The following is a 26,583-nucleotide window of genomic DNA, read 5'->3' as shown; positions in this document are numbered from 1 at the left end:
ACGTGCGCCTAATCAGTCATTATGGCAGGAATATTAGGCCCATATCAGAGCCTGACCAAAATTTCTGCTCGGGTGGTACGTGTCGCTCGTTATCGAGCCTACATTGGCGTCGCTCGAAGAGTGTCAGGAACGCGACAGCGGGTGGGCGCTCTCGCGAATCCTGAATTTAACCGTGAACGTGAACAAACTGAATCCCATGCACGCGGGATGTTGTATCAAAGTGCCACCAAAAATTAAAAGTCAAAAAGCGGTAGTTAACGTGCGCTCAAAGGACAATGCGTGCTTCGGGTGGTCGGTGGTCGCAGCTCTGTACCCGGCTAAAAATCATGTGGATCGGACATCGTCGTATCCGCATTACACTACTATGCTGAATCTCGATGGCATCGAATTTCCGATGAAATTAAAAGACATTTCGAAATTCGAACGTTTGAACGATAGCTCGATCAACGTCTACGGTATCGAGAACGAGAACATTCTGCCTCTCCGGCGAAAAGAAGGAGAAGCATGTGAACATGCTATACATACAAGGTCCACGCAACGATGGAATTGGTCATTTCGCATGGATCAAAAACCTATCCCACCTCGTGAGGTCACAAGTCACCAAAAAGAAGAATAAAATATTTGTCTGCGACCGGTAAGTACAATAAGTAAAAAATAAAATATTAAATTTAAAAAATTTAATTTGTACTAATAAATTTATGTTTTTCTGTTTGTAGATGTTTACATTATTTTTCCTCCAACGAAAAATTGGAGAGCCACAGCGAGGATTGTGGAAAACTGAACAAGTGCGCTATCCGCTTGCCGAGCGAAGACGACAAATGGTTGGCCTTCCGCAACTACTGCAGAAAGGAGAAGGCGCCTTTCATCGTGTACGCCGACCTGGAGTGCGTGCTGAAGAAGACGGAAGATGCATCATTATCGGCATCGTCGTACGCGTATCAGCAGCACGAAGTATTTAGCATTGGATACTATGTGCGATGCTCGTACGACGACGCGTTATCGACGTATCGGTTTCGTCGCGATAACGACTGCGTCAGCTGGTTCGCGCGCCAGCTCGAGGATTTGGCGCACCGCGCGAAAACTGTAATATCCGCTAGCCGACCTATGGATTTCACGCGCGACGACTGGCAGAAGTTTAACAGTGCTACGCACTGTCATATATGCGAGAGACCGTTCGCGCCTTGCGACGAGCAGGCACGCGATCACTGCCACTGCACCGGGCGCTACCGCGGTCCAGCGCATAAGGGCTGCAATATAAATTATACATATTCTTTTTACATACTGGTTGTATTTCACAACCTATTGGGGTACGACGCGCACTTTTTAATCAAAGAAATCGCTACCGCGTACGATGGGCAGGTAGATCTACTTCCTCTAACTAAAGAGAAATATATTTCGTTCACGAAACATGTTGACAGCACTAAAGAAAAAGATGAAAATAATATTAAGAAAAATGGTATTAAATTACGATTCATTGATTCTTATAAATTTTTGAGTGCGAGTCTAGATAAATTGGTGTCGTATCTCGATAAAGAGAAATTGAAAATTGTGCGATCCGAATTCTCTCATTTATCAGACGAAGATTTCAATCCGCTTACTCGTAAAGGAGTATTTCCGTACGAGTACGTAGATTGCTTTGAAAAACTCGATGACACGCGTCTACCACCGCGCGAATCTTTTCACAGCTCGCTGACGGGTGATACAGTGTCTGAGAGCGATTACGCGCACGCCGCGAACGTATGGCAGCGGTTCTCCGTGCGAACGCTAAGCGAGTACAGCGATCTGTACTTGAAAACCGATGTTTTGTTATTAGCCGACGTTTTCGAAAATTTTCGCGACAGTTGCGTCGCGAGTTACGGTCTCGATCCCGCGCATTACTATACATTGCCCGATTTCACGTGGAACGCTATGCTGAAACACACGCGCGTGAAATTCGAGTTGCTCACCGATATACATACGGTGATGTTTATCGAGCGCGGTATACACGGCGGCCTAAGTCAATGTTCCGGCAGATACACAAAGGTTAATAACAAGTACATGCGTTCGTACGACTCGTCGAAACCGTCGTCGTACCTGGGCACCTATCATGGAGATTTTGTGATTCCGATCGGAATTGTGAGATTCCGACTGGCGAGTTTCCGACCGCGATTTCGCTAATACGGTTTTGCTATTATGGATCCCAAGCGGAATCGGCTTTTCGATCATTTCTGTCGATTCGGAATGAACGTAAACGAAACAAGAGGAACGGGCGAAATGGACTTTTACAACCAATTACAATGCAATTCTAGAAGAAAAATAACTAAAATGTCGGACTGTGAAAATATATTCAGAAATATATTCAGAATATACAAATCCGTATCACATATCTAATAAAATATAAAAATATACATTATATTATATATTAATGTTTATTAATTTTTGTTTCTTTTATTATTTTTCAATTTTAAAATATACTTTATATTTGAATATATATATATTTTATTTATTAATATTTAAAAAATTGTCTATATTACAAAGTCAAATTCCTTACAATTTGCACATGTTGTGCATGATATCCTTTTCTATTAACATACAATCCTTCGTGGTTAACAGGTACTCTTATAGCAACGTTAGTTCCATCTACAAAACCAATTAAGCCTGGAATTCTAGTGATATTATAATTTCTGAAACATAAGTTTTTCTCTTTTTATTTACCGACATCTTAAACACAGAAGACGATACGACATAAAGAATGTCAACGTGTGGGCCCTGTGTATATATACAAAAAGTTACACGACTCATTATTCTTTGTATACATATACCTCTGAACAACTTGTTGGATCTCTTATGGTGTCGTTGGAAAATATAAAAAAAAATATTTTTGGAAAGGGGGGAGGAGGAGGAGAAGGAGAATATTAATCTTCCTACACTTGAGTAAGACATCGACCTGGGGGGCGGGGGTGTAGTGAGTGAGTGAGTAAGTGAGTGAGTGCTGCCGCTGCTGTTGCTGCTATGGATTTATTATAACGTAAGTAAAAAAATATTTATCATTTTCATTTTTCTTTCGCCGTCTCTATTAAGCCTACGGCACACGGGGTGTGTTTAGTTGCTGGTTTCGTTGACAGATTTCTTGTGCGCTACTCTGTTGGCAGCTTTGCATGCAATTAAGACGACATCGCTGATTGTTTTCGCTTCACACGAGCAGAAGTTACCGGTTAGAAACATAACCTTTCAAACTAAGTGTCATAGAGAAAGAGTCAGAAAAGTAAGTTTTGAATAAAATTATATGAAAATTAGTTGGTCATATGACATATTTATATTGTATATTACTAAACTACCGTTAATTAATTGTGATAGGTTATTACTTTTATTTAACTAGTACCAAAACAAGCAGTAAAAATAGCACCGTTTCTATCATCGAAAACCACCAAGCAAATACGCATGACATCACGCAGTGTACAAAATCTCCAGCTTCGTAGCTAGTGGCATGGTGGAAATATACAAGGTGAAGTATTCCGTAGGATGCGCAGTCGTTCATGTCACGTGATGTCACGAGCCAATCAGCTTGTGATATCAAATGCATGAAATGAAGATGGCTGCTTTAGTCTATCCTTATCTATCAAGTAGCGTCTAGCTCAGTCTAGCTTTGTCTAGCTCTAGCGTCAGCTGTCATGTGTCATCAGTCATTCCGTGTTTGTGTTTCATAACAGTTTGTTTTTTACATTTTGTTGCAGCACTTACGGTAAGCAATAAATACTAAATAAAAATCTAGGACTTAAAAATTCTCAATTAAATCTAATTTTATATAATAATTACAAAAACTAAGGCATCATGCGACAGTGCAGTGTGCATCATTGCAAAATAAGATCGGGTGGACCATCAAAAGCCAAAAATACAAAATTTTTTTGGTTTCCAAAGAATCAAACCTTAAAAAAAGCATGGCTGCAAGCTATCAATCGAAGAGAAGAGGAATTGAATATGAAATATGGTAAATTTCTTTTAAAAATGTATATATTGTTTAGAAAATTATTTATTATAAAATGCAAATCAGAGGTCATTTGCAAATGAAATTGAATTCTTATAAGAGTAATAGTTGTTTATAAAAGTTTTTATATGTATACGGGACTTGTATTTTTAGCAAAAGTATGTCAACATCATTTTTCACCCGATTGCATGGAGGAAAGGTTGACGAAGCCTCGAAATAAAAGCATCGAACCAAGAATTATTGTTCGATTGATGAAGGTTGATTCAGTTCCAACACTTTTATTGGATGTACAAAGTCCACAACGAAATCAAAGAAATAAAGTCAAAAGATCTAGTCATGAAACAAACAAGTCGAACAAGAAATATTGGTAAGTTTTAATGCAATAGTATTTTATAAAGAAAATATATTAAATTTAAAAATAAAAAAGACTCAATAATTTCAAAATATATAAACATAAAAGGGGGCTACAAGCCAAAGTTATTCGTTGAAATACAAACTAATAAATAAACAAAGTCACATTTGATAAGTTATAAAATATAAAACATTTAATAAAAAGTATAATATAAAACAAAAAACAAACGTTTCGATCAATCTCAGATCATTTTCAATGTATAAATTTTTAACGCATACATTGAAAATGATCTGAATTTGATCAAAACGTTTGTTTTTCGTTTTATATTATACTTTTTATTAAATGTTTTATATTTTATAACTTATCAAATGTGACTTTGTTTATTTATTAGTTTGTATTTCAACGAATAACTTTGGCTTGTAGCCCCCTTTTATGTTTATATATTTTGAATATATTTATGATATTGTAGTCAAATCTCGACATAACAAATCTTACGACTATGTTCAAAATAAATTATTTATATAAAATAGAAGTATATAATCAGTATTTTTTATATGTACACCAAAGAGCAATGATTCCATGTACAATAAACGGATGTAAGTTTCAGTTGTATCGTTAATCGTGCATCTATGAGCATTAATGCAGATCGATGGTCATTTCTTAGATTATAAAAATTTTCGAAGGAAACAATCATTGCTCTTAGGTGTACATATAAAAAATACTGATTATGTTCATTTATATTTTATAATGAAATATTAAAAAATAGTTTCTTTTATGGTTTCTTATAAAGCTCTTAAAAGGATTCTTAACTTAAAAATAATTCTATTATTACGAATAAGAAGAGGTTTTTTTTGTAGTCGGATGAGCTTTTTATCTTTTTTAACCATTTACTTTATATATTACAGTTATATTGTCCCAACATACGAAGAACTCATTGCTCACTTGAAAAATGTTCCTACCGCTTCTAATGAGGAGAATCAATTTCCTGATAATTTTCTGACTACAGCATGTGCAATCGCATCGCAGTCGGAACAGCAACAGGCGTAAGTATATTCATGAATGCAAATATATTTGCAAAATTGTCATTGTATTGAGAATGCTAGTGCTTTAATACTTTTTTATTGTTTCATTAAAATCGATTTTTCGTTACAATTGTATGCATTAAAATAAATTAATAAGTAAAATAAATTTAATAAATTAATCAAAATAAATAAATTCATTGAAAATTCAACAAATTATGTATAAACCAAATCCTTAAAAATGAATAAATCTGAAAAATTAATGTGTTCTAATGCAATTTAATATATTACAGAAATGAACAAGAAACAGAAATTGAAAAATTGAATCGCCTGCTGAACGAATCACAGGAAAAAATGAAAAAAATGGAATTGAAATGTGGGCAGCTGCAGCAATTATTAGAAATAAAATCCAAGGATTTAGAAATCATGAAACAGAGGAATGAAGCCAATTTACAAGATATAGAAAAGAATAGAGAAGCAGAACAAAGAACTGCAACAATATTAAATTCTATATTTACACAAGGGCAAATAACAAAACTGTTTTCAGAAAAAGGAAAAAGAATTACTTGGTCAGTCGAGGATATATCTTCTGCAATTGCTCTTCGATCATTGAGTGGTAGAACGTACAGATACTTGCGAGAAGTGAAACAAATGTCATTGCCTTGCGAATCCACACTGCGAAAGTGGGCTGCATCATTCGACACGAGACCCGGATTGTTGAAGGATGTTTTGAAGATAATGCACTTAAAGGGAGAAAATTTAACCGCTACTGATAAAATTGCCATTCTATGCTTTGATCAACTTTTTGATTCGGGCTTTGAAATCCATGGTCAATTATACACAAAGCGATTGCTAGAGAAACTTTTGGCTCTCAATTCTCGTGATTTAAAAATTGCATTTAATTTGACGCAAAAACATCTTGATGTTCGAAATCAGCAGCGGCAATCAGTGAAATTGGCAGCCCAAATTTTCTCACGTCGGAATGCATTAGCAATTAAATATTGCGGCGAACATGGTTTTTTCGGTGAAGATCAAACATGGGATGAACTGTCAAAAATTCTGTTATTAATAAATGATTGGTTTGATGTGTGTAACAGCCAAGGAAAATATGGTCAACACGGTACTTGTCAAGCCTACGGAGTTGACTTAAAGAATCAAGATGAAATTTTAGATAAAATGAGTCGATTCGTTTCGAACTTGAGAGTAAAACAAAAAAATAATCTGCTTCCTTTTCAAAAAGGTATATTGCTGACGAATTCTTCTTTAAAAGGATTGTTGCAATACATAAAAAAAACATATTTTTCCGATAACTTCAAGCCTGAGTATATTATCACCAGACGACTGTGCCAAGATGTACTTGAAAATTTCTTTTCGTACATTAGAGCAATGGGAGCCGGCTATGACCACCCAACACCTGTCGGAATTCAGTATAGATTAAAATCTTACATTCTCGGGAAACATTCAGATGTGGGATTATCCATTGCACAAAATACTGAAGATGATCCAGATACACATTCTTTCATGGATTTAATTGACGTGCATACGAATGAATTATTATGCACAAGAGAATGTTTCGAAGACGATAATGTAGATGAGGATGATCTGGAAGCTGCATTGATATATAGCAACGAAAAATTACATTCGTCTGAAATAACAGAAATAAATAATCATGTAAATAAAGAAAGCGATGATCTAGGTGATTTCATTAATTTTAATTTACTACTTTTAAATGCTCACCGATATTAATTATTATTAGTTCTAAAGCGACTGAATTGTATATCTAAAATTGTATATTATTATGATTAGAAAAATTGTATAACTGGTGAAATTATTGCATATATTGCTAAAATATTATATATGTATTGCATATTGTATGTTAGTAATATATAAGCACTGTACGCATATAAATAAATAAAATATGCATATAAAGTGTATAAATATTGTAAAGCCAAAGTCACTAATAATAATAGATATACTAAAAATATAATATATTGTGAGTACATTTTTTACAGTTTTTGTTTTTGCTCTTTTTATAATAGTCCTAAAAAACTACCAGGCAACGAGTGACGAGCTGCAGTTGCTGGAGGATTTTGAACAAGAAATATCCAAAGATATTGTAGAAAACGAGGGTCTAATTTAAATACTCGGTTACGTTGCTCACAGATATCGACATACTTATCCAGATCTTGGGGATCCAACAAGATTGATTCAAGTCAGAAACGATTGGCTGTCGCTTATCTCCAAAGGAGGATGTATACATCCTACGAACCAATTCATAGAAGTTGGAAAAAAAATGAATATTGCGTTTAGTAATCTTCATGGTAATGATTTGTCCAGAGAACCATACATTTTTGACAAACTTACAAACGCAGTACTGGATGAAATAGAAAATACTTTTCCCAGAAAAGTCATAGCATGCCTCGTTCGAACACGAACATATATAAGATTAAAAAATTTAAATATCAGAATTAAAAATAATAATACTGTTAAAAAAAAATATAAAAAAACTTATCATTTAAGTAATAAGATTTATATTTAAATTTGTTTTAAATAATTTTACTTGTTTTAAATAATTTTATGTTAAGCGCTGAATGCTTTTATTTTTGCTTTAAATAATTTTACTTTTATTATGTTGAGCGCTAAAATTCTTTTATGTTTAATACATTTTAGTTATAATTTTAAAAAAAGACGAATGAAAGAGGAAAACTTATCATTTAAGTAATAAGATTTATATTTAAATTTGTTTTAAATAATTTTACTTGTGTATTATGTTGAGCGCTGAATGCTTTTATTTTTGTTTTACATAATTTTACTTTTATTAGTAGTAGTTTATTTGATATGCTTTCACAACTGAATGTATTACATATTGACTTCCTTACACTTCTAATTTACATTGTATTTTATATATTAACTTCTTTACCTATATCTACCCATTCTCTCTCTCTCTCTCTCTCGCTCTCGTACTCGTTCCCGCTCTCACCCTCTCTCACTCTCTCTTCCATTCTTTCCCTTCTTATCTTTTGTACCTTAGCCATCCATTCATACCCTCTTCCATCCTCATTCAACACATCTATTCTTTGATCGCACCCCCCCTCGTTATTCATACAACTTTTTACGTGTCTAAGTGTTTCCCTTTCTTTTCCGCATATTCTACACTTTCTTTCTTCTTCTTTTAGCCAATACATATTTCCTTTCAACTCATTTCCACATCTCCACCTTGCCACCATTTGTATCTTCTTTCCGTCTGTTCTTCTTCTATTCTTGCTCATATATCCTGGAATTCCTGCCACCCACGCATACGCTTCACACGATTTGGAACTCCTCACTTTTTCTCCTCTCTCCTGTTCGTCTACTTCTTTATCAATATTCTTTATTTTCTCCCATTTACTTTCTCCTTCCTCTTTTATAGCCTCCTCGCTTCTTCCACATCTCCACAAATATCTCTTTCTTTCCATACTTTCCCTAGCCCATTCTCTTTCTGGTCTCTCTTTTTCATCCTTCCTCTTTTCTTCTATACAGATTTTTGCTATATCCCCCATTTCTCCCTTGCTCATTCTCTCCTCATATTGTCCTGCTCTCCTGCCCATTTCCACTCTAATTTTTTCTCTTTTCATTTCTTCTCTCACAATGTAACCTGCCGTGTTTCTATCTAAGCCTAATATCCATCTACCATATTCCTCTTGCAATTGTTCTATTTTCTCCCTTTCTTTGTATCCCCACTTCTACTCCGTACATCATTATTCCTTTAACAATACTATCAAACAATTTCCATCTCCATCTTATATCATCTTTAAATTTTCTCTCCCCGAAACTCCACGCCCACCCCATTGCCATTCTTGCTCTCCTTACTCTTTCTTTTATATGTTCTTCGTCATCATTATTACTTTTCATAATATACCCCAGATAATTAATACTTTTTACCTCTTCTATTTTGTCATTCCCCCACCACCAGTTTCTTTTACTCCACTTTCCTCCATCATTCCTAAATACTATCACTTTTGACTTCTCTGCACTTAGCTTCAATTTCTTTTCTCTCAGATACTTTTTGAGCCCCAGAATCATTCCTCTTAATCCTTCTTCTTTTTCTGCTATCATCACAATATCGTCCGCGTATTCTAATGACCATATTTTATCTTTTCCTATCTTTACACCTCCTGGTCCCTTTTTCAATTTCTCTCCAATATCCGCCATGTATATATTAAATAGTGTCGGGCTTAACGGACACCCTTGTCTCACACCTTTTTTCACTCTAAATTCTTTCGTTTCTCCGTTACCTACTTTTACTCTGCACCTCGTGTCCTCATATATCTCTTTTACTCTCTCCACTAGCTCCTCTGAAATCCCTCTTTTCTCCATCATATCCCACAAAACCTCTCTATCTAGCTGATCAAAAGCCGCTTTCAGATCTATGAACAATGCCCATATTTTTTTACTCTGCCCTAATCTTCTCGAAATTATATGCTTTAGTATTTTTATATTTTGCATTGTCCCTCTTTTCTGCCTAAATCCTGCCTGTGTCCTACTCCATCCCTCTTTTTCATCCAGCTCTTTTATTATTCTTTTATTAATTATACTTGCATACATTTTATACGCCGTACTTGTCAATGTCACTCCTCTGTAATTCTTTGTCTAAGCGGTAATTCGCTCGAACAGTTGCTCTCGTTTTTATGCACGTACTTATGCCGTATGTATCGGCTCTTTGTTTCGGCTCGCTATGCCTCGTCGCGTTACCTCATTATTTATTTAGGAGGTTTTTAATTAAGATACTCAAGCGAAATGACTAGTATTTGTTGTTGCTATATTATTTATCGACTGATATTGATTTTATACTTAAGTGATTACAGGTTTTGAATAAACAATCTTTGATCCTTATATAATTAGTATTTGTGCCTTGATTTTGCACAAGTATATAGTTTTATGTTTATTCAAAGTGTGTCACTTGCTAATTTATTGTTCTATTTATTTTATATTCAGTTCGCTTAATTATATTAATACGATGCGCGCGCGCGCTTGAAGTATCGTTACAGCTGTTGATCATGTGATAAGCGTGTGATCACTTCTTGTAACAGGACGCTAGATGGTTGTTATGACAACCACTTCGCGTTGCCTGTTAGTGACGTTCGCCGTCTGTATATGTTTTTCGGCGGACGTTACAGCGCTAAAATTCTTTTTTTTTTAATTACATTTTAGTCATAATTTAAAAAAAAGACGAATGAAAGAGGAAATAAATATATTTTTATTGATTTTTACATTTTTACATACTTTTTTTATCATCCTTTATCTTAAGTTATTTTTTACATATTACATATTTATTTTTACATATTACATATTATTAAAAAAAAAAATTATTTTTATTCTCAATTCGCGATATTAAAAAAGAAATGCATGTTTTCATTCATGTTTTTTAGTTTATTTTTTTCGGATGTTTAATTATTTTCTATAACCGATTTCGATTTTAAAATGTGCGCCTGCAAATGATATCACGCTCTGATTGGTTTACTAATTCACGCTGTCGCCATTATGCGCAATACTTCACCTTGTATATTTCCACCATGGCTAGTGGTACGTCCGCGCAACATTTTTCCGCCATCTTGTAGTGTAAAGCCGCCTTTACATGCGAATAATCTAAGAGCCGCGTTGACGAAAGCGTCGTCACAAGAGAACCTGCCTTAAAATCCCTTCCTACTGCGCAAGCATCCCCTCCTATTGCGCAAGCATCCCTTCCTGTTACGCAACAGGGCCTGAAACGCGTGGGAGTAGGGCGATGGATCCTCAACCCTTTCGGGAAAGCGTTCCTCGCTCTCTTTGATTCCGGCTCTCCAACTGTGCGGTTCGTTCTCCTGAGACCTGGGACACCGCCTGCGACGCCTTTGTGTAAGACTACATGTGAATTTTCCTATTCTTCAAAATCCATTCTCATATCCTAACTCAAATCCACACCGGGTTCTCTTACGCATTACAATTCAATTAACACTTACTTAAACAAGCTCTAGTTATAAGTAAATTAAATAATTATTTTTCTATTTCTTTATTCGCGTAATTGTAGTACCATTTCTAAGAGAATTTATATCTTTAATCATAATTAGCCTGATAAATGTAAGATTATCAATATTCCAATAATAAGAATTCAAGTAGTAAGAAATGCGCGATTAGTAATAATTCTATTGTCCTTAATTCTAAGATTGAACTTGTAAAACTTCACTGATTTAATTGAATTACGCTGTAAGCATATGTTCTAATTTTCTTTTGTAATTGAACTCAATTAGTATAAAATATATATAATTGTATTTTATGAAATCGGAATAGAACTTGTTTAACGTCCCTATTATCGCTTCCTCATTTTACTTCTTTCACCTACGAACACGAGGTTCGTGAAGTACTACCTACAGGTAAAAGGTAATTACTAAAGTTATAAGTGAATTCTCAACTTATTCCAATTGCAACACTAAACGTGTCGGCCACGTGGGACGCCAACACCGCCATATTCGGGCTCAACCGTTACATTCCAACGTATCGCCGCGCGCCTCTACTGCATCACCGCTCTGGAACCTCGATCCTATTGGTTACCGATGCTATCGCATTTTCATAAATTCGTTAAACCTAACATGCAACGGTGCCATGTGCCCTCCTACGACGCCGCGTCGTGAGCTAAGCAGCGTACTCGACAACGACTCTTACCGCGCGTGGATTGACGAATTCCTCTGTGTAATTTCGCAGCTCTATTTACATCGTACTAATCGAGCGACACTTTGTAACGATTGCTATAATTCAGAAGAACCACGTGCGCGTTCTGAATATTATCTAGCTCGTCGTTATTGTCTGCAACTTGGTTTGCCGCATCTTTTTGAAAAGTGCGCGAAGTGTTCCTCGATACTTTCCTCCGTGCGACCAATCATAAATTGCAACACGTGCTCCGAGTTGCGAGGGGATTTCGTATCATACTTAGTCAGGACCGGTGACCATCCATGGTATGACGACGGGGCCACAATACTTTTTATTTCACTGTCCCGCGTGTAAAATCATCTAGGAAATTTTTGTAACGCAGTAGAGGGCCGCCGGGCCGTAACACTAGCATGTTTGCTCGCATGGTTAGGTCGCATGCGATTTAATACTAAAAAGCGCACCGTGTGCCGTAGGGTTTAGTTACGCGGTTCGCCACCGCTACCCGCCACCCGCGCCGCCACCTGCCGCCGCCGCGACACTAGTGCCGCCTGGTGGCAACAGATAACCTGTATCCGTGGTCCAGAACTCTCCTTGTTATACTACTGGATTAAAAATTTTTTTTGTAATATGGAATTTTGTAACATTAAATATGACCCGATCGGAGTCGAAACGTTTGTAGCTACTTCTTATTTATATTAAAGTTTAATTTGTTATGTTATCAGCTCTTTGCCCTTTATTAATTTTATTTGTTTTATACTTATAGAGGCTTATATTAACCGTTATTTTAATATTCATTAATATTATTTAATCCTTTATAGTATTGTGGAATAAAAATAGAAATAATTTTCCATCTATTTCATTTCTGTTCTTTAAAGATTTATTAATAAATACATCATAGCATTTTGTTTACGCTTAAATAATTGATACTGCGACTCTATTAAAAAATCATAGAATCGCAACTATGATTGATGACTTAATAACGTTAGCGACACTTTCTCTTTTAAGTGCCGATATTTCTCGTTTGAAATGCAGCGGTAGTTGAAGTAGTAATAAATTATTGCATTGAATTTAATTTTGTAGTTAAATAGGGTCTCTCCAGCGTTGGACAGAGAAATTTATGAAAAAGTTCGTGCCATGTTGTCGATTTAGTACCCACTGTTTCCAATAAATTGTTCCATAAACCGTTTGCAACTGCAAAAATAGAAAAAATTTCCTGAGTAATATTCTGATTATTTCTGAATAATTAAAAATATTGTAATTTTATTTTAGAATTAGTACAATTTTATAAAATATATTTTAACATTTACACCAAATTCTGTTTTAGAGTAATTAAAAATCTATGCTAATTCAATGCGACTATTACAATTTGGCAATCTAACTTTACGTGGAAGTAGTCAAACTGGACAAACTGGTTAATATTAGGATAACATTTTGCCAGATAATAATTATTGTACTTTCCCACATTATTACTTTATCATTCGTTATATTTAAAATACCAGACTGAGAAATAAAATTCATTTTATGCAAAGCATTTTAAATATAAAACATCAATTTTTAACTATTAATTTATTAACATTTAATTCTTTTTTATTCACTTAATTAACGAAACACTTTTTAGAGAATTCTGAGTAAACTTACAACGAGCATTGGCTTTTTGACTAATGTGAAAGCAATCGCTGCTCAAATATGTCATGTCAGTATATCCGTCTGAAGTAAGTGGTACAGTTACATCCAATAAGATAGGTTGGGCTACAACTATAAAATCATCTCTTTGGAATTCGGAATAATCAGCGATTTCCATATCTAACATTTGCCATCTAAAATATACATATCTTTAACTGTTTAAAAGATAATAATAATATACTCAACAGTAGGGGAGACCGGGGCTAATTCGGCATCGGGATAAAGTCATCATTCGCTTTAACTTACGAACAATAAATCAAATAAATTAGCGATTAGTACTAATGATGCCTTCATGTATCCATTTTGTCAACGGAGTTTTGTTAAGTTACTGGCAACATTGCAATTTCTACAATGACGAACGTGTTTTATACAGTCGGAAGTAATTTTTTTGACGCGAAAAAAGTTCGTTATTATACCTATTTTTTTCGCTTGTACAATTATCCAGGTAAGTAATTCTAAGTGAAATGTGTATGCTGGACACGAATCCGTTGACTATTCTTGCAGTTTCATGTATTTATTATATATTTTGTGTAACGAAAATAGAAATGGACGGTTGAGGCAAAGTCGGCATAGAGACGACGGGACAAAGTCAGCGCAGTAATAACCTAACTTAACTATAATCCGTGCCAATAGTGTCGACAAATTTTCAAAGAAAATAAATAAAAAAATGGCACCAGTGATATACAACCGTCAACAAGCAGTCGACGTCAAAATACGCGCGCACAAAAATGAAACATTTATCTCTTCATTTTTTCTCATTTATTTTCTTTTTTAGAGCAAAAATAAAGAAATAAAGTATTTTTATTCTTTTAAACGGAAATGATGTATTTTTAAATCAATTTTAGCTGGAACATGAGGTGTATCAACTTTATCCCGGAGGGGTGCTGACTTTACCCCAGGAATTTTGCAATATCGCATTTAGAGGTTGTGTCATATTTTTTCTATGCCTATGAAACGAAGTGACATAGATCAAAAATGCTTTGAATCATTTTATAGCCAAAGGTTCATTCTTTTCAATAGTATCATTTATTTAGCTAAAAACTTTTATTTTCTTATTAAAAATCGTCAAAAACAAAAAGTGCCGAATTAGTTCCGGTGTCCCCTACAATTAAAGTTCAACTATCCTGCCCCCCCCCCCCCAAATAGGCAAATTTTAAAAGAGTGTAATTTTATCAAAAATGATCATAAAAATTCTTATGAAGGCATTTTAAAGCTTGAAATCTCTAAATCTCGAAAATGGTAATTGATATTTCGATTTGATTTATTTTTTACGGAGTTATACGGACACAAATGGAAGTGCGTCAAAGTTTAAAAATTGTTACTAACTTTTCAAAGTTCCATTTATATCCATATAACTCCGTAAAAAATAAATCATATTGAAATAGCAATTATCACTTTCGAAAGTAGAAATTTCAAGCTTTAAAATGCTTTTCTAATAATTTTTGTGATATAATTTTTGACGGAGTTATAAAATTCGCCTATTTTTCAAAAATATCTTTTACGTCATTAAAAATAAATTTATAATATTAGAGGAAAGGCTCCTATTATGAGATACTGACTTTAAAAATAATTATGAACAATTAAGTAAATAATATGATCTAGATTAACTTCTGTTTTACTTTATTATACTTACTGTCGCATAATATCGTAATACATTGATTTATAACGTTGAAATACGAAACCAAACATACAAGAACACTCAATATCCGTTGTAATAAAACATTTGAATGATGATCTTCCTTTACGAGTATCGACCAAGTTCTTTAAATGTGGCGGCGGAATCAGTGCTACAAAAGTCCGCGGCAAATTATCTTTTAATATCCGCAAAGTCTGAAGTAGATCAGCCTTGTGATTTTCAAGAATTGACCAAGGTGGTGAAGTCCAACACATTTCATTACAAAAGTCATTGGCTCCGATCATCAACGAGATTAACTGCAAATCAGATTAATTTTATGTAATTATAATTAAATTATTTCATTGTGTTAATATAGGGATTGGAAAGTTACTTTTTAAAAGTAACAAGTTACAGTTACTCATTACCGAGTAAAAAAAGTAACGAGTTATCGTTACTAGTTATCGCTTTTTAAAAGTAACTCGTTGCGCAAGTCCGGCGGGTAACAAGACAAGATAAAATAAATTTTACATTCTGATATAGTAAATTTCAATAATATAATATAAAGTATGTATTTAATAATACAAATAATATATCTGACTTGAGGAGGTTGTAACGGTATAAAACACATATATTAATATTTATACTTTATACAAAGTATGTGCATATGAAAGTTGTGTTTATAATATTCTATTTTTATTGAGCAATATATTTTTATAGATTATTTATTGTATTTGTTATTATTGTTATTGTTAAGCAAAAATTTGAAAAATAATAACAAAAATCTAAATTTTTTGTATAAGTACTTTAAGTATTAAAAATAATTTATACAAAGTTTCATTGAGGTTCACCGATTATAGTTTATAATAACTAAACATTTTGTTTATTTACTGAACAATTAATATCTATATCTCACAATGTAACTTTACATAAATAATCTTGAACTTATAAAGTACTTATATAAAAAAATTGGAACTTCTATCATTATTTTATAATATTATTTATATACAGGGTGGCTGAGAATAACCGCATAATATTTCATGGGTGTGTAGAACAGACTATACTGAGTCGAAAAGTCCTGTACCATTTTGCGATTGCAGTAATAGTTAACGAGATATTAATTTATAAAGATATTTAAATTTTCGCCCGGCCCACCGTCAAATGCAAGCGCGCGGCTGGATAGGACCGCCCAGCGAAACGCGCCGCGCGCGTTCGCCGTCGCTAGGCGTTGTTTATAACAAGCGGCAATAGTCGTCGCTAGACATGTTATTTTGGCCGTATCGACCTCCTATTTTATTGTTTGGAGGCGGGAGCCATTAATCAAAGAAGAAGAAGAAGTCGTTAGACATGAGTCGCGTGCCTACATATATCATATACTATTTATTTATCGTATTTTTTTTGTTGAACTTGAAATATCACTTTGTAAGACTGTTTTCATGTGATACATAACATTTTTTTTTTAATAATCTGCTTAGAACGGTTTATTTGCGAAATACACGCTGAAATAATAACCTTGCTGAGAACCACTGGTCGAGAGCGGCGCGCGCGCGGCCGTCTGCTAGTTCCGTCTGCTTCAGCGTCATAGAGTGCAGGCAAAAAATAGAAAACGTACTAGTGTAAGAAAAATGGCTTTTTAGTTCTGGGGCTTTATAAAGAAACATATACGAAAAATAGTGTGTGGTATCCTATTGGTATGTGATCGGAGGATCGCTGAGGTCCAAAAATAATCGAACCAATTAAATACAAGGTTCCTTATTCAGCTCTTAATACAAATGGTGAATTATGCGAATAATCGGGCGTGATGCGCTTGGTTCTATGTAGTATTTATGAAAGGACTTTGGAGGTGCCTTTCGGCACCCGCGGGGGTGTACTACTCCTCAAAGGAATCGGAGCCAAAGAGTTCCCGCAGTCTTTGTCTCTTGGCTTTGCGTCGGTGCCCCGGTGTTCGGGGACGCTTCACGGAGTCCTCGGTGTCGGGCTTAACTGCCCTACTGCAGGAGATGGCAGCTGCGGTAATCCGAGAGGAAAGTCCGTCTGACAGGCGACGGAATTCGTGACGGTAGGTTGCGAGTCGGTGTCGGTCTGCGTTGCCTTAGCCTGAGTCGTTGGCCGTCTTCTCCGGGGATCGTGTGAAGCGTCCTCTGGCCCGGCCTCCAAAGGTGTCAACCGCCAGGGCCGAAAAGAGATCCCCTCGTCGAGGGGTTTCCCCGGGGTCGGGGTGTCCGGAGGACCTGGAGGACCTGGACGGTCCCGTTGGCGTCGTCGTGGCAGGCTGGCGGCGTCAATCCACGTAATGGTGTGGAAGGTGACAGAGGCCCCTAATGGAGCTCGCCCTGAGGATACAGACGCCCGTAATGGAGCTCGCCCTGAAGGTACAGAGGCCTGTAATGAGGCTCGCTCTGCGGGTACAGAGGCCCGTAATGGAGCTCGCCCTGTAGGTACAGAGGCCTGTAATGAGGCTCGCTCTCACTAGCAAAAGCCCGTGAAGAGAGCTCGCTTTGCGGTTACTTTGGATCTACACAACACCAGCTAGAGGCCCAGAGAGCTCCTCTCCAAGTGCAGGAAGATCTACTGGACGGTCTTGCTGCACCGCGTATATACCCGCGCGAAGGGGTCTTGCATGCGGGAGAACGCTCGACCGCGTGGCCCTCAAGCGGCGGCGGTCGGAACTCCCGCCGGGCGGTGTAGGCGCCAGGCGCGCGCCGGCGCTAGCACCTCACGGACGGCGCGCTCGCGTCCCGTTCGCTGGAATTGTGGCGGAGGGGCCGCCACATAGTGTAATATTTTCCTAGATTTTCATATACGTTTCTTTTCAAGAATAGACCTCCTGATACAATCTTCTTTTTTTCTTTCTCGTGGGAATAAAATAATAAAATAATAATAAATAATAATAATATAATAATAATATAATAATAATATTATTATAGAAAGTGAAAATGCCTAATTGAGTCTTGAACAGGATGTTAGTGTTTTATTATCATTGTGTGAATATTATATACCGTGTATGTAGTCTCCTAATCGCGTGCCGAAATTTTTCTTCAGACTTTACAACGCAACTCTAAACAACTACCACGATAATATCACTTTTTGTTAGATTGTGTGTCAATTTCACTTTCTATGATTTTAAATCTTACGAGTCTATTGATATCATCATTTAATTTATACATGGTGTCATTAATCGAGCGGATCACTTCTCAGGAGCAGGTAGAGTAGACCGAACTGAGTCGAAAAGTCTTATACCATTTTTCAGTTGACGCAATATTTAACGAGATATTAATTTTTAAATATAACCAAATAAGCGCGTTCGTCCGGCCTACTACTGCCAAGCGTGTACGCCTGTCAATCGCTCTCTACGCGCGCGAATCGCGAGGAGTGGGGATAGGCTGGCAGGCGCACCGCGGAGGCTCGCGGCGGTGTACGCGGCGCGGGACGCTTCCCACTCCCAGCGCGCCAAGCTAACAAAATGGCGGATATTCGGCGCTTTATAAATAATATCTTGAAAATTGAGAAAATGTATACCGGCGTGGTTTCCCAGATAGTAAAATGCTAGCAGTATGTCAACAGTATACCAGTAAACTTGATCATGACGTTACAGCAGATATCAAGCTGCTGCTTCCTCATTAAGCTTAGTTTCTAACAGCTTAGTCTGCCAACATAATACAACGATAGAAATACAACAAAAATCAATCATTATTTGCTATCACATCGTGTCACGACAGCGAAAACGCGATAAAAACGTTTTTGCTGTTAGTACTTAATTATGTCAGGTCGTGCGGTATCTTTGCCACCTTTTTGCTGTCATGATATGACAACGAGTGTGCCAGATTTCTAACTATACATTTTGTTGATTTAACATGTCGTCATGTTTTATATCAAGTTTTGATATATTTTTTGTTAATTTATTTTGCCAGCATGTAATGTTCGAATTCTGCTTGTTTTATTCCGATAACGTTTGTTGAATTTTTACAGAATTTTTGCTAGTGTATTACAGGTCTGCTCTATGGTATTTTTGCTGTATTTCTGTTAGCGTTATACTGAAATGGTAAACCGTGTTCGACCGCTGCTCGATTTTTACCATTATAATACGTAGCATAAATTTGCAATGCGTGCTTTTGGCAGGTTCGGCTACCAGAAGAAACTTTATTGCTGCTTACAATTTTGCTTGGAAGCACGAGAAGAAAAATGCACTGCCGGTGAGAACAGAAAGATGTTTGACTCACGCATCGCCGCGCATGCGCGATCTAAGCAAGCTCGAGGCTGCAGAAAAGTTCAGGGGGAGACCGGCAGTAAGTGGTTGCGGGACGCGGTGAGGTAACGGAGTTATCGTGAGATGGCTGAAGTGTATTTTAAAATTGTTTTATCGAGAGAATATTCTTTGTGAAGAGAATCGGTACTGACTAAAATTTGCGTCCTCTCTTAGTACTGGAGAATGATATATTTTTTTGTATGACGCTACTCATGTTCATGAAAGTTCGGACACCCGCATAAATTTCATCGAATAATTATGTAAAAGATTAAGACACTATAAAAAAGCAATTGTATTGTTTTTAAAATATATTTTAAATCACTTTTACATACTAGTAATTGCAAAAGTTTTATAAATCTTTTTTAACTTTATATGCCAAAATGTTTTATCTTTATTTCATAAAACATCGATAGTATATTCGGTAAATTTCAAAAATTCGCGAGTCAAGAAATAATTTCTTTTGTGGCAAGGAACTGATAGAGCGCTATCATTTCCACACCACCTTGCGGTAGATAGCATGGCGCATTTTTTTTAAAGTGGTATCCCCAGTAGGTCTAATCCACTCTTGCATTTTAATGCAAGAATTGTTCGAAGTGCCTTCCTCGTTCTCGCAAACAGAGATCGGCTCTTCGAGTAATGTTGCGCGTAGAGCGGTGCGCCATTTCTGGCGTAATGGTATTGAAAGCTGCGACAATTGCTTGTCGCATCTCAGCTTCAGTACCATCACGATTATGCTCGACTAAATGTTTGATGTGACCCCAAACGAAATAGTCGAGCACGTTAAGATCCGGCGACCGCGCCGGCCAAGTGATTGGGCCACGTCGACCTATCCACCTGTCCGGATAGCGCGTATCTAAAAAATTGCGTACGTACCGTGCAAAATGCGCAGGAGCCCCGTCGTGTTGGAAAATGAGTTGCTCCCGATCCCGAAGAGGAACGTCTTCGAGAAGGGCTGGCAACTCGTTTTCCAAAAAATTGACGTAGATCTCTCCTGTTAAACGTGGCGGGAGAAAAAAGGGACCAATCTGAAAATTGTTACAAGTGTGACTAATAATGCGAGAGAGAGAGAGAGAGAGAGAGAGAGAGAGATAATTTTTTTAAATCATAAGCTTATTATTATTTACGACTTGGTTCGCTATTACTCCTGCCCACACGTTTATCGTCCAACGGTACTGAAACGCACCTTGCCGAACAACGTGCGGATTTTCATCTGCCCAGAATAAATGATTCCGGGAGTTGAACACGCCATTCGGTGTGAAGGATGCTTCGTCCGTCCACAGGATGCGGTCGGGAAAAAGGTCATTCCGCCGACACTGCGCGAGCAATCCTACATTACATTCCGCCGTTAATATTTCTTAAGAAAACAGCGAGAATATTATGATAAAAATAATGAAAATACCTTCACAAAAGCAGATGCGCGGCAATAAATCTCGCTCAAGAAGTTGCTGCACCCGCTGAAAGTGATACGGGTGCAGTTGGTTCTCGCGTAGAGTACGGTGCACCACAAATCGAGAAACCCCGAGCGCATGAGCCGCACGGCGTATACTATTCCTGGGGTTCTCCTCGAATGCTTCCAGGATTCTCTCCTCCACGTTTACGCGAACGCGCATTCTGCCACCATTGTGGTGTGGAATCCGCAACACGGATCCTGTCTCCCGTAAACGTCGGATACATCTTAAGATGACGTTATACGTAGGATGTGCGCGTCCAGGAAATTGTTCTGCGTAGAGACGGGCGGCAAACCGAGCATTTCTACCAGCTTCACCGTACACAATTACCATATCAGCGTACTCTTGAGCACTATAATTTTCCATCTTGCACGAAATGGGCGCAGTGTCGTGTTTGTTTATCAAGACACATTAAATTCGGAGTAGCGCTAGACGGAAACAAAAGAAATTGTTAACATATGAACATCGCCACTCGTGCCGGTCATTGGTCTGCGTAATCGCGATGTGTTTATTTAAACGACACTTCGTACGAGATGGAAAATTATAGTGCTCAAGAGTACGCTGATATGGTAATTGTGTACGGTGAAGCTGGTAGAAATGCTCGGTTTGCCGCCCGTCTCTACGCAGAACAATTTCCTGGACGCGCACATCCTACGTATAACGTCATCTTAAGATGTATCCGACGTTTACGGGAGACAGGATCCGTGTTGCGGATTCCACACCACAATGGTGGCAGAATGCGCGTTCGCGTAAACGTGGAGGAGAGAATCCTGGAAGCATTCGAGGAGAACCCCAGGAATAGTATACGCCGTGCGGCTCATGCGCTCGGGGTTTCTCGATTTGTGGTGCACCGTACTCTACGCGAGAACCAACTGCACCCGTATCACTTTCAGCGGGTGCAGCAACTTCTTGAGCGAGATTTATTGCCGCGCATCTGCTTTTGTGAAGGTATTTTCATTATTTTTATCATAATATTCTTGCTGTTTTCTTAAGAAATATTAACGGCGGAATGTAATGTAGGATTGCTCGCGCAGTGTCGGCGGAATGACCTTTTTCCCGACCGCATCCTGTGGACGGACGAAGCATCCTTCACACCGAATGGCGTGTTCAACTCCCGGAATCATTTATTCTGGGCAGATGAAAATCCGCACGTTGTTCGGCAAGGTGCGTTTCAGTACCGTTGGACGATAAACGTGTGGGCAGGAGTAATAGCGAACCAAGTCGTAAATAATAATAAGCTTATGATTTAAAAAAATTATCTCTCTCTCTCTCTCTCTCTCGCATTATTAGTCACACTTGTAACAATTTTCAGATTGGTCCCTTTTTTCTCCCGCCACGTTTAACAGGAGAGATCTACGTCAATTTTTTGGAAAACGAGTTGCCAGCCCTTCTCGAAGACGTTCCTCTTCGGGATCGGGAGCAACTCATTTTCCAACACGACGGGGCTCCTGCGCATTTTGCACGGTACGTACGCAATTTTTTAGATACGCGCTATCCGGACAGGTGGATAGGTCGACGTGGCCCAATCACTTGGCCGGCGCGGTCGCCGGATCTTAACGTGCTCGACTATTTCGTTTGGGGTCACATCAAACATTTAGTCGAGCATAATCGTGATGGTACTGAAGCTGAGATGCGACAAGCAATTGTCGCAGCTTTCAATACCATTACGCCAGAAATGGCGCACCGCTCTACGCGCAACATTACTCGAAGAGCCGATCTCTGTTTGCGAGAACGAGGAAGGCACTTCGAACAATTCTTGCATTAAAATGCAAGAGTGGATTAGACCTACTGGGGATACCACTTTAAAAAAAATGCGCCATGCTATCTACCGCAAGGTGGTGTGGAAATGATAGCGCTCTATCAGTTCCTTGCCACAAAAGAAATTATTTCTTGACTCGCGAATTTTTGAAATTTACCGAATATACTATCGATGTTTTATGAAATAAAGATAAAACATTTTGGCATATAAAGTTAAAAAAGATTTATAAAACTTTTGCAATTACTAGTATGTAAAAGTGATTTAAAATATATTTTAAAAACAATACAATTGCTTTTTTATAGTGTCTTAATCTTTTACATAATTATTCGATGAAATTTATGCGGGTGTCCGAACTTTCATGAACATGAGTAGCGTCATACAAAAAAATATATCATTCTCCAGTACTAAGAGAGGACGCAAATTTTAGTCAGTACCGATTCTCTTCACAAAGAATATTCTCTCGATAAAACAATTTTAAAATACACTTCAGCCATCTCACGATAACTCCGTTACCTCACCGCGTCCCGCAACCACTTACTGCCGGTTTCCTCCTGAACTTTTCTGCAGCCTCGAGCTTGCTTAGATCGTGCATGCGCGGCGATGCGTGAGTCAAACATCTTTCTGTTCTCACCGGCAGTGCATTTTTCTTCTCGTGCTTCCAAGCAAAATTGTAAGCAGCAATAAAGTTTCTTCTGGTAGCCGAACCTGCCAAAAGCACGCATTGCAAATTTATGCTACGTATTATAATGGTAAAAATCGAGCAGCGGTCGAACACGGTTTACCATTTCAGTATAACGCTAACAGAAATACAGCAAAAATACCATAGAGCAGACCTGTAATACACTAGCAAAAATTCTGTAAAAATTCAACAAACGTTATCGGAATAAAACAAGCAGAATTCGAACATTACATGCTGGCAAAATAAATTAACAAAAAATATATCAAAACTTGATATAAAACATGACGACATGTTAAATCAACAAAATGTATAGTTAGAAATCTGGCACACTCGTTGTCATATCATGACAGCAAAAAGGTGGCAAAGATACCGCACGACCTGACATAATTAAGTACTAACAGCAAAAACGTTTTTATCGCGTTTTCGCTGTCGTGACACGATGTGATAGCAAATAATGATTGATTTTTGTTGTATTTCTATCGTTGTATTATGTTGGCAGACTAAGCTGTTAGAAACTAAGCTTAATGAGGAAGCAGCAGCTTGATATCTGCTGTAACGTCATGATCAAGTTTACTGGTATACTGTTGACATACTGCTAGCATTTTACTATCTGGGAAACCACGCCGGTATACATTTTCTCAATTTTCAAGATATTATTTATAAAGCGCCGAATATCCGCCATTTTGTTAGCTTGGCGCGCTGGGAGTGGGAAGCGTCCCGCGCCGCGTACACCGCCGCGAGCCTCCGCGGTGCGCTTGCCAGCCTATCCCCACTCCTCGCGATTCGCGCGCGTAGAGAGCGATTGACAGGCGTACACGCTTGGCAGTAGTAGGCCGGACGAACGCGCTTATTCTGTTATATTTAAAAATTAATATCTCGTTAAATATTGCGTCAACTGAAAAATGGTATAAGACTTTTCGACTCAGTTCGGTCTACTCTACCTGCTCCTGAGAAGTGATCCGCTCGATTAATGACACCCTGTATAATAATATTATTATTATTATATTATGATATTATATTATTATTATTATTTATTATTATTATATTATTTATTCCTACAAGAAAGAAAGAAAGAAGAAATAAAAACTTTTCTCGACTGAAAGACTTTAAGTATGTACTATTTCAATACGCGTAGCACTAAATGATTCACAAATTATTTCTTATGAAAGTTTATAATATCATATTATATTATTATCATTATTAATATAAATAAAATAATATAAATCTAATGATTCGAGTGTTTATAAACACTATTTTTCGCTCGTATGATATTATAAACTATTATAACATTAGCCAAACCAGGTCAAATTATTTTATTAACGAGCTAAATTTTATAAGTAGTTATTATTTATAAATTATCATTACAATTATTTAAAAGCGGAACGTTTTCGACTTTACTTAGTCTTCATCAGCCGCAATGAAATAAATTATGACAAACCCCTTATTAATTATATAACATTGAACATAATTCGTAATATCAATAACATGAAGTCCCTGTCCTTACAATATAAAACTAAACGGTGAAAATACATACGCTCTTAGATTAACAAATAAAATTTACATATATCATCGTCTATAAAACTCTTGAGCCAATTCTACGGTCGGTAGCGAGAACAGGCAGTCATTCTGTGTCCAAACGAAGAGAGTGGATACATTGTATACTGAGTCAATTGTTATAAAAAAGTTAATTTCCAATCGTCATGCAGTGCGATGTATTACTGTAAGGATTGATATTATGATCTATTGTAAAAAAAAAACCGTTGTAATTTAGAAACACAATTCAAATTAATAACGTAGAAACTTACTATTATCATGTGGTGCGATATATTTTTTAATAATGTTAACAATGTCAATTTCTTAAAACTTATGTTATAAAATATAAAATAATCAACTAAACATATAGATGTTGATCGTGACAAAGTTTCCTTGTGAATAAGTCATATGTCTATCAGAATGTTAAGGACGATCTCCGAAAAATCCATTTTCTTTAGATTTTTCTGAAACTTACAGAAAAAGCTTGTTTTAGTGTTCTGAACATATGCTTTGAAGCTTAGTACTCGTTACGGGATTAAAAATCGAGATATTCCACTTCAAAGTTGAAACGTTTAACGTAGAATCTCTATCTAAAGCTTATTCGAAAGTGGTTCTTTATTCACTGCAAAAAAAGTTTTCTTTAGAATTTTTTGAAACAAAGAGACATAAAACTTGATATTACAAGGAATAATATGAAATTTTCCTGAATATGTCTTCCGGTATTCATTTTTAAGAAACCATTTAGCAAAGTAAGCAGCTCCGCTATGTTTTCCATCGGCGGCAATAGCGAAATCGAGAGGGAAACAACGAAACAAGCGAAAGAGCGGAGTGGTAGTCAACTGTTACTTTCTGTGTGTAGGGGCGATTACGTGGACGCGAGTAAACTTTAGATTGAGCACAACTGCAGTCGGAGAACGTCCTTAAACTCCTATTTATCGCACTCTACTTGTTATTATTAGAAATTGAATCAAGTAAACAAACATATATGTTATCTAAAGTTTCAGTGTCTTTTTTTAAATTTATTCCGTTTGACTGTTCTTTTATATGTAACATTTCAGAAATAAGTCTTTCATTGTAATTTGATTCCGAGTCTAATATTTTAATGTGATTCCAATTAATATTATGTTCAAATTGCAGTGAATGTAAAGTAACCACTGAATGTTTAGTTGCATCTAAATTTGTATTTTTTATATGTTCATTTATCCTCGTATTAAGTCTTCTCTTCGTTTGCCCCACATATGATGCATCGCAGTCTTTGCAGTGTATCTTATAAACCAAGTTATTGTTATCGTATAAACTTTTTTTATCTTTATGTACTCTAATTTTATTTAGTTCGTTTATACATTTATATCCTATAGTATAAACCGATTTACTGATCATCTTCGTGACTGATTGTGTGACACCCCGGATAAACGGAAGAACAAAAAATTTTTCTGTCGTTTTATTTATTTTATCTTGTTCATAGTTAATATTGTTATTAGTTGAATTGTTTAAAAGTAATTTTTTTTATTCTAGAGTTTATCGTTTTAAAAATTAATTCTAAAGGATATTCGTTATTTTGGAGAGATAATTATCATTATTATTATATTATATTATATAATTATATTATATTGTATAATATAATA

General features: G+C 36.5%; 2 protein-coding genes across 2 annotated transcripts in view; one reads left to right on the top strand and one right to left on the bottom strand.

Annotated features, from left to right (window-relative positions):
- Positions 1–196: 196 nt before the first annotated feature.
- On the top strand, positions 197–2,157 carry LOC108780826 (uncharacterized). Its single transcript, XM_018548643.1, has 2 exons — positions 197–528; positions 717–2,157. The coding sequence occupies exons 1-2, from the start codon at positions 197–199 to the stop codon at positions 2,155–2,157; spliced, it is 1,773 nt and encodes a 590-aa protein (XP_018404145.1).
- Positions 2,158–13,052: 10,895 nt separating this feature from the next.
- The window catches only part of LOC108780825 (phospholipase B1, membrane-associated), a gene marked incomplete at its 5' end in the record, with an annotated part of 41,460 nt that continues 27,929 nt past the window's right edge, over positions 13,053–26,583 (bottom strand). The window contains 3 exons of the mRNA XM_018548642.1: positions 13,053–13,189; positions 13,637–13,815; positions 15,315–15,613. Coding sequence (XP_018404144.1) covers positions 13,053–13,189; positions 13,637–13,815; positions 15,315–15,613 — 615 coding nt within the window. The remainder of the gene's footprint in view (positions 13,190–13,636; positions 13,816–15,314; positions 15,614–26,583) is intronic.

This window comes from Cyphomyrmex costatus, unplaced genomic scaffold (assembly GCF_001594065.2).
Source record: "Cyphomyrmex costatus isolate MS0001 unplaced genomic scaffold, Ccosl1.0 scaffold749, whole genome shotgun sequence".
Taxonomy (NCBI): domain Eukaryota; kingdom Metazoa; phylum Arthropoda; class Insecta; order Hymenoptera; family Formicidae; genus Cyphomyrmex; species Cyphomyrmex costatus.
This window is presented reverse-complemented; position numbering and strand designations above follow the sequence as displayed.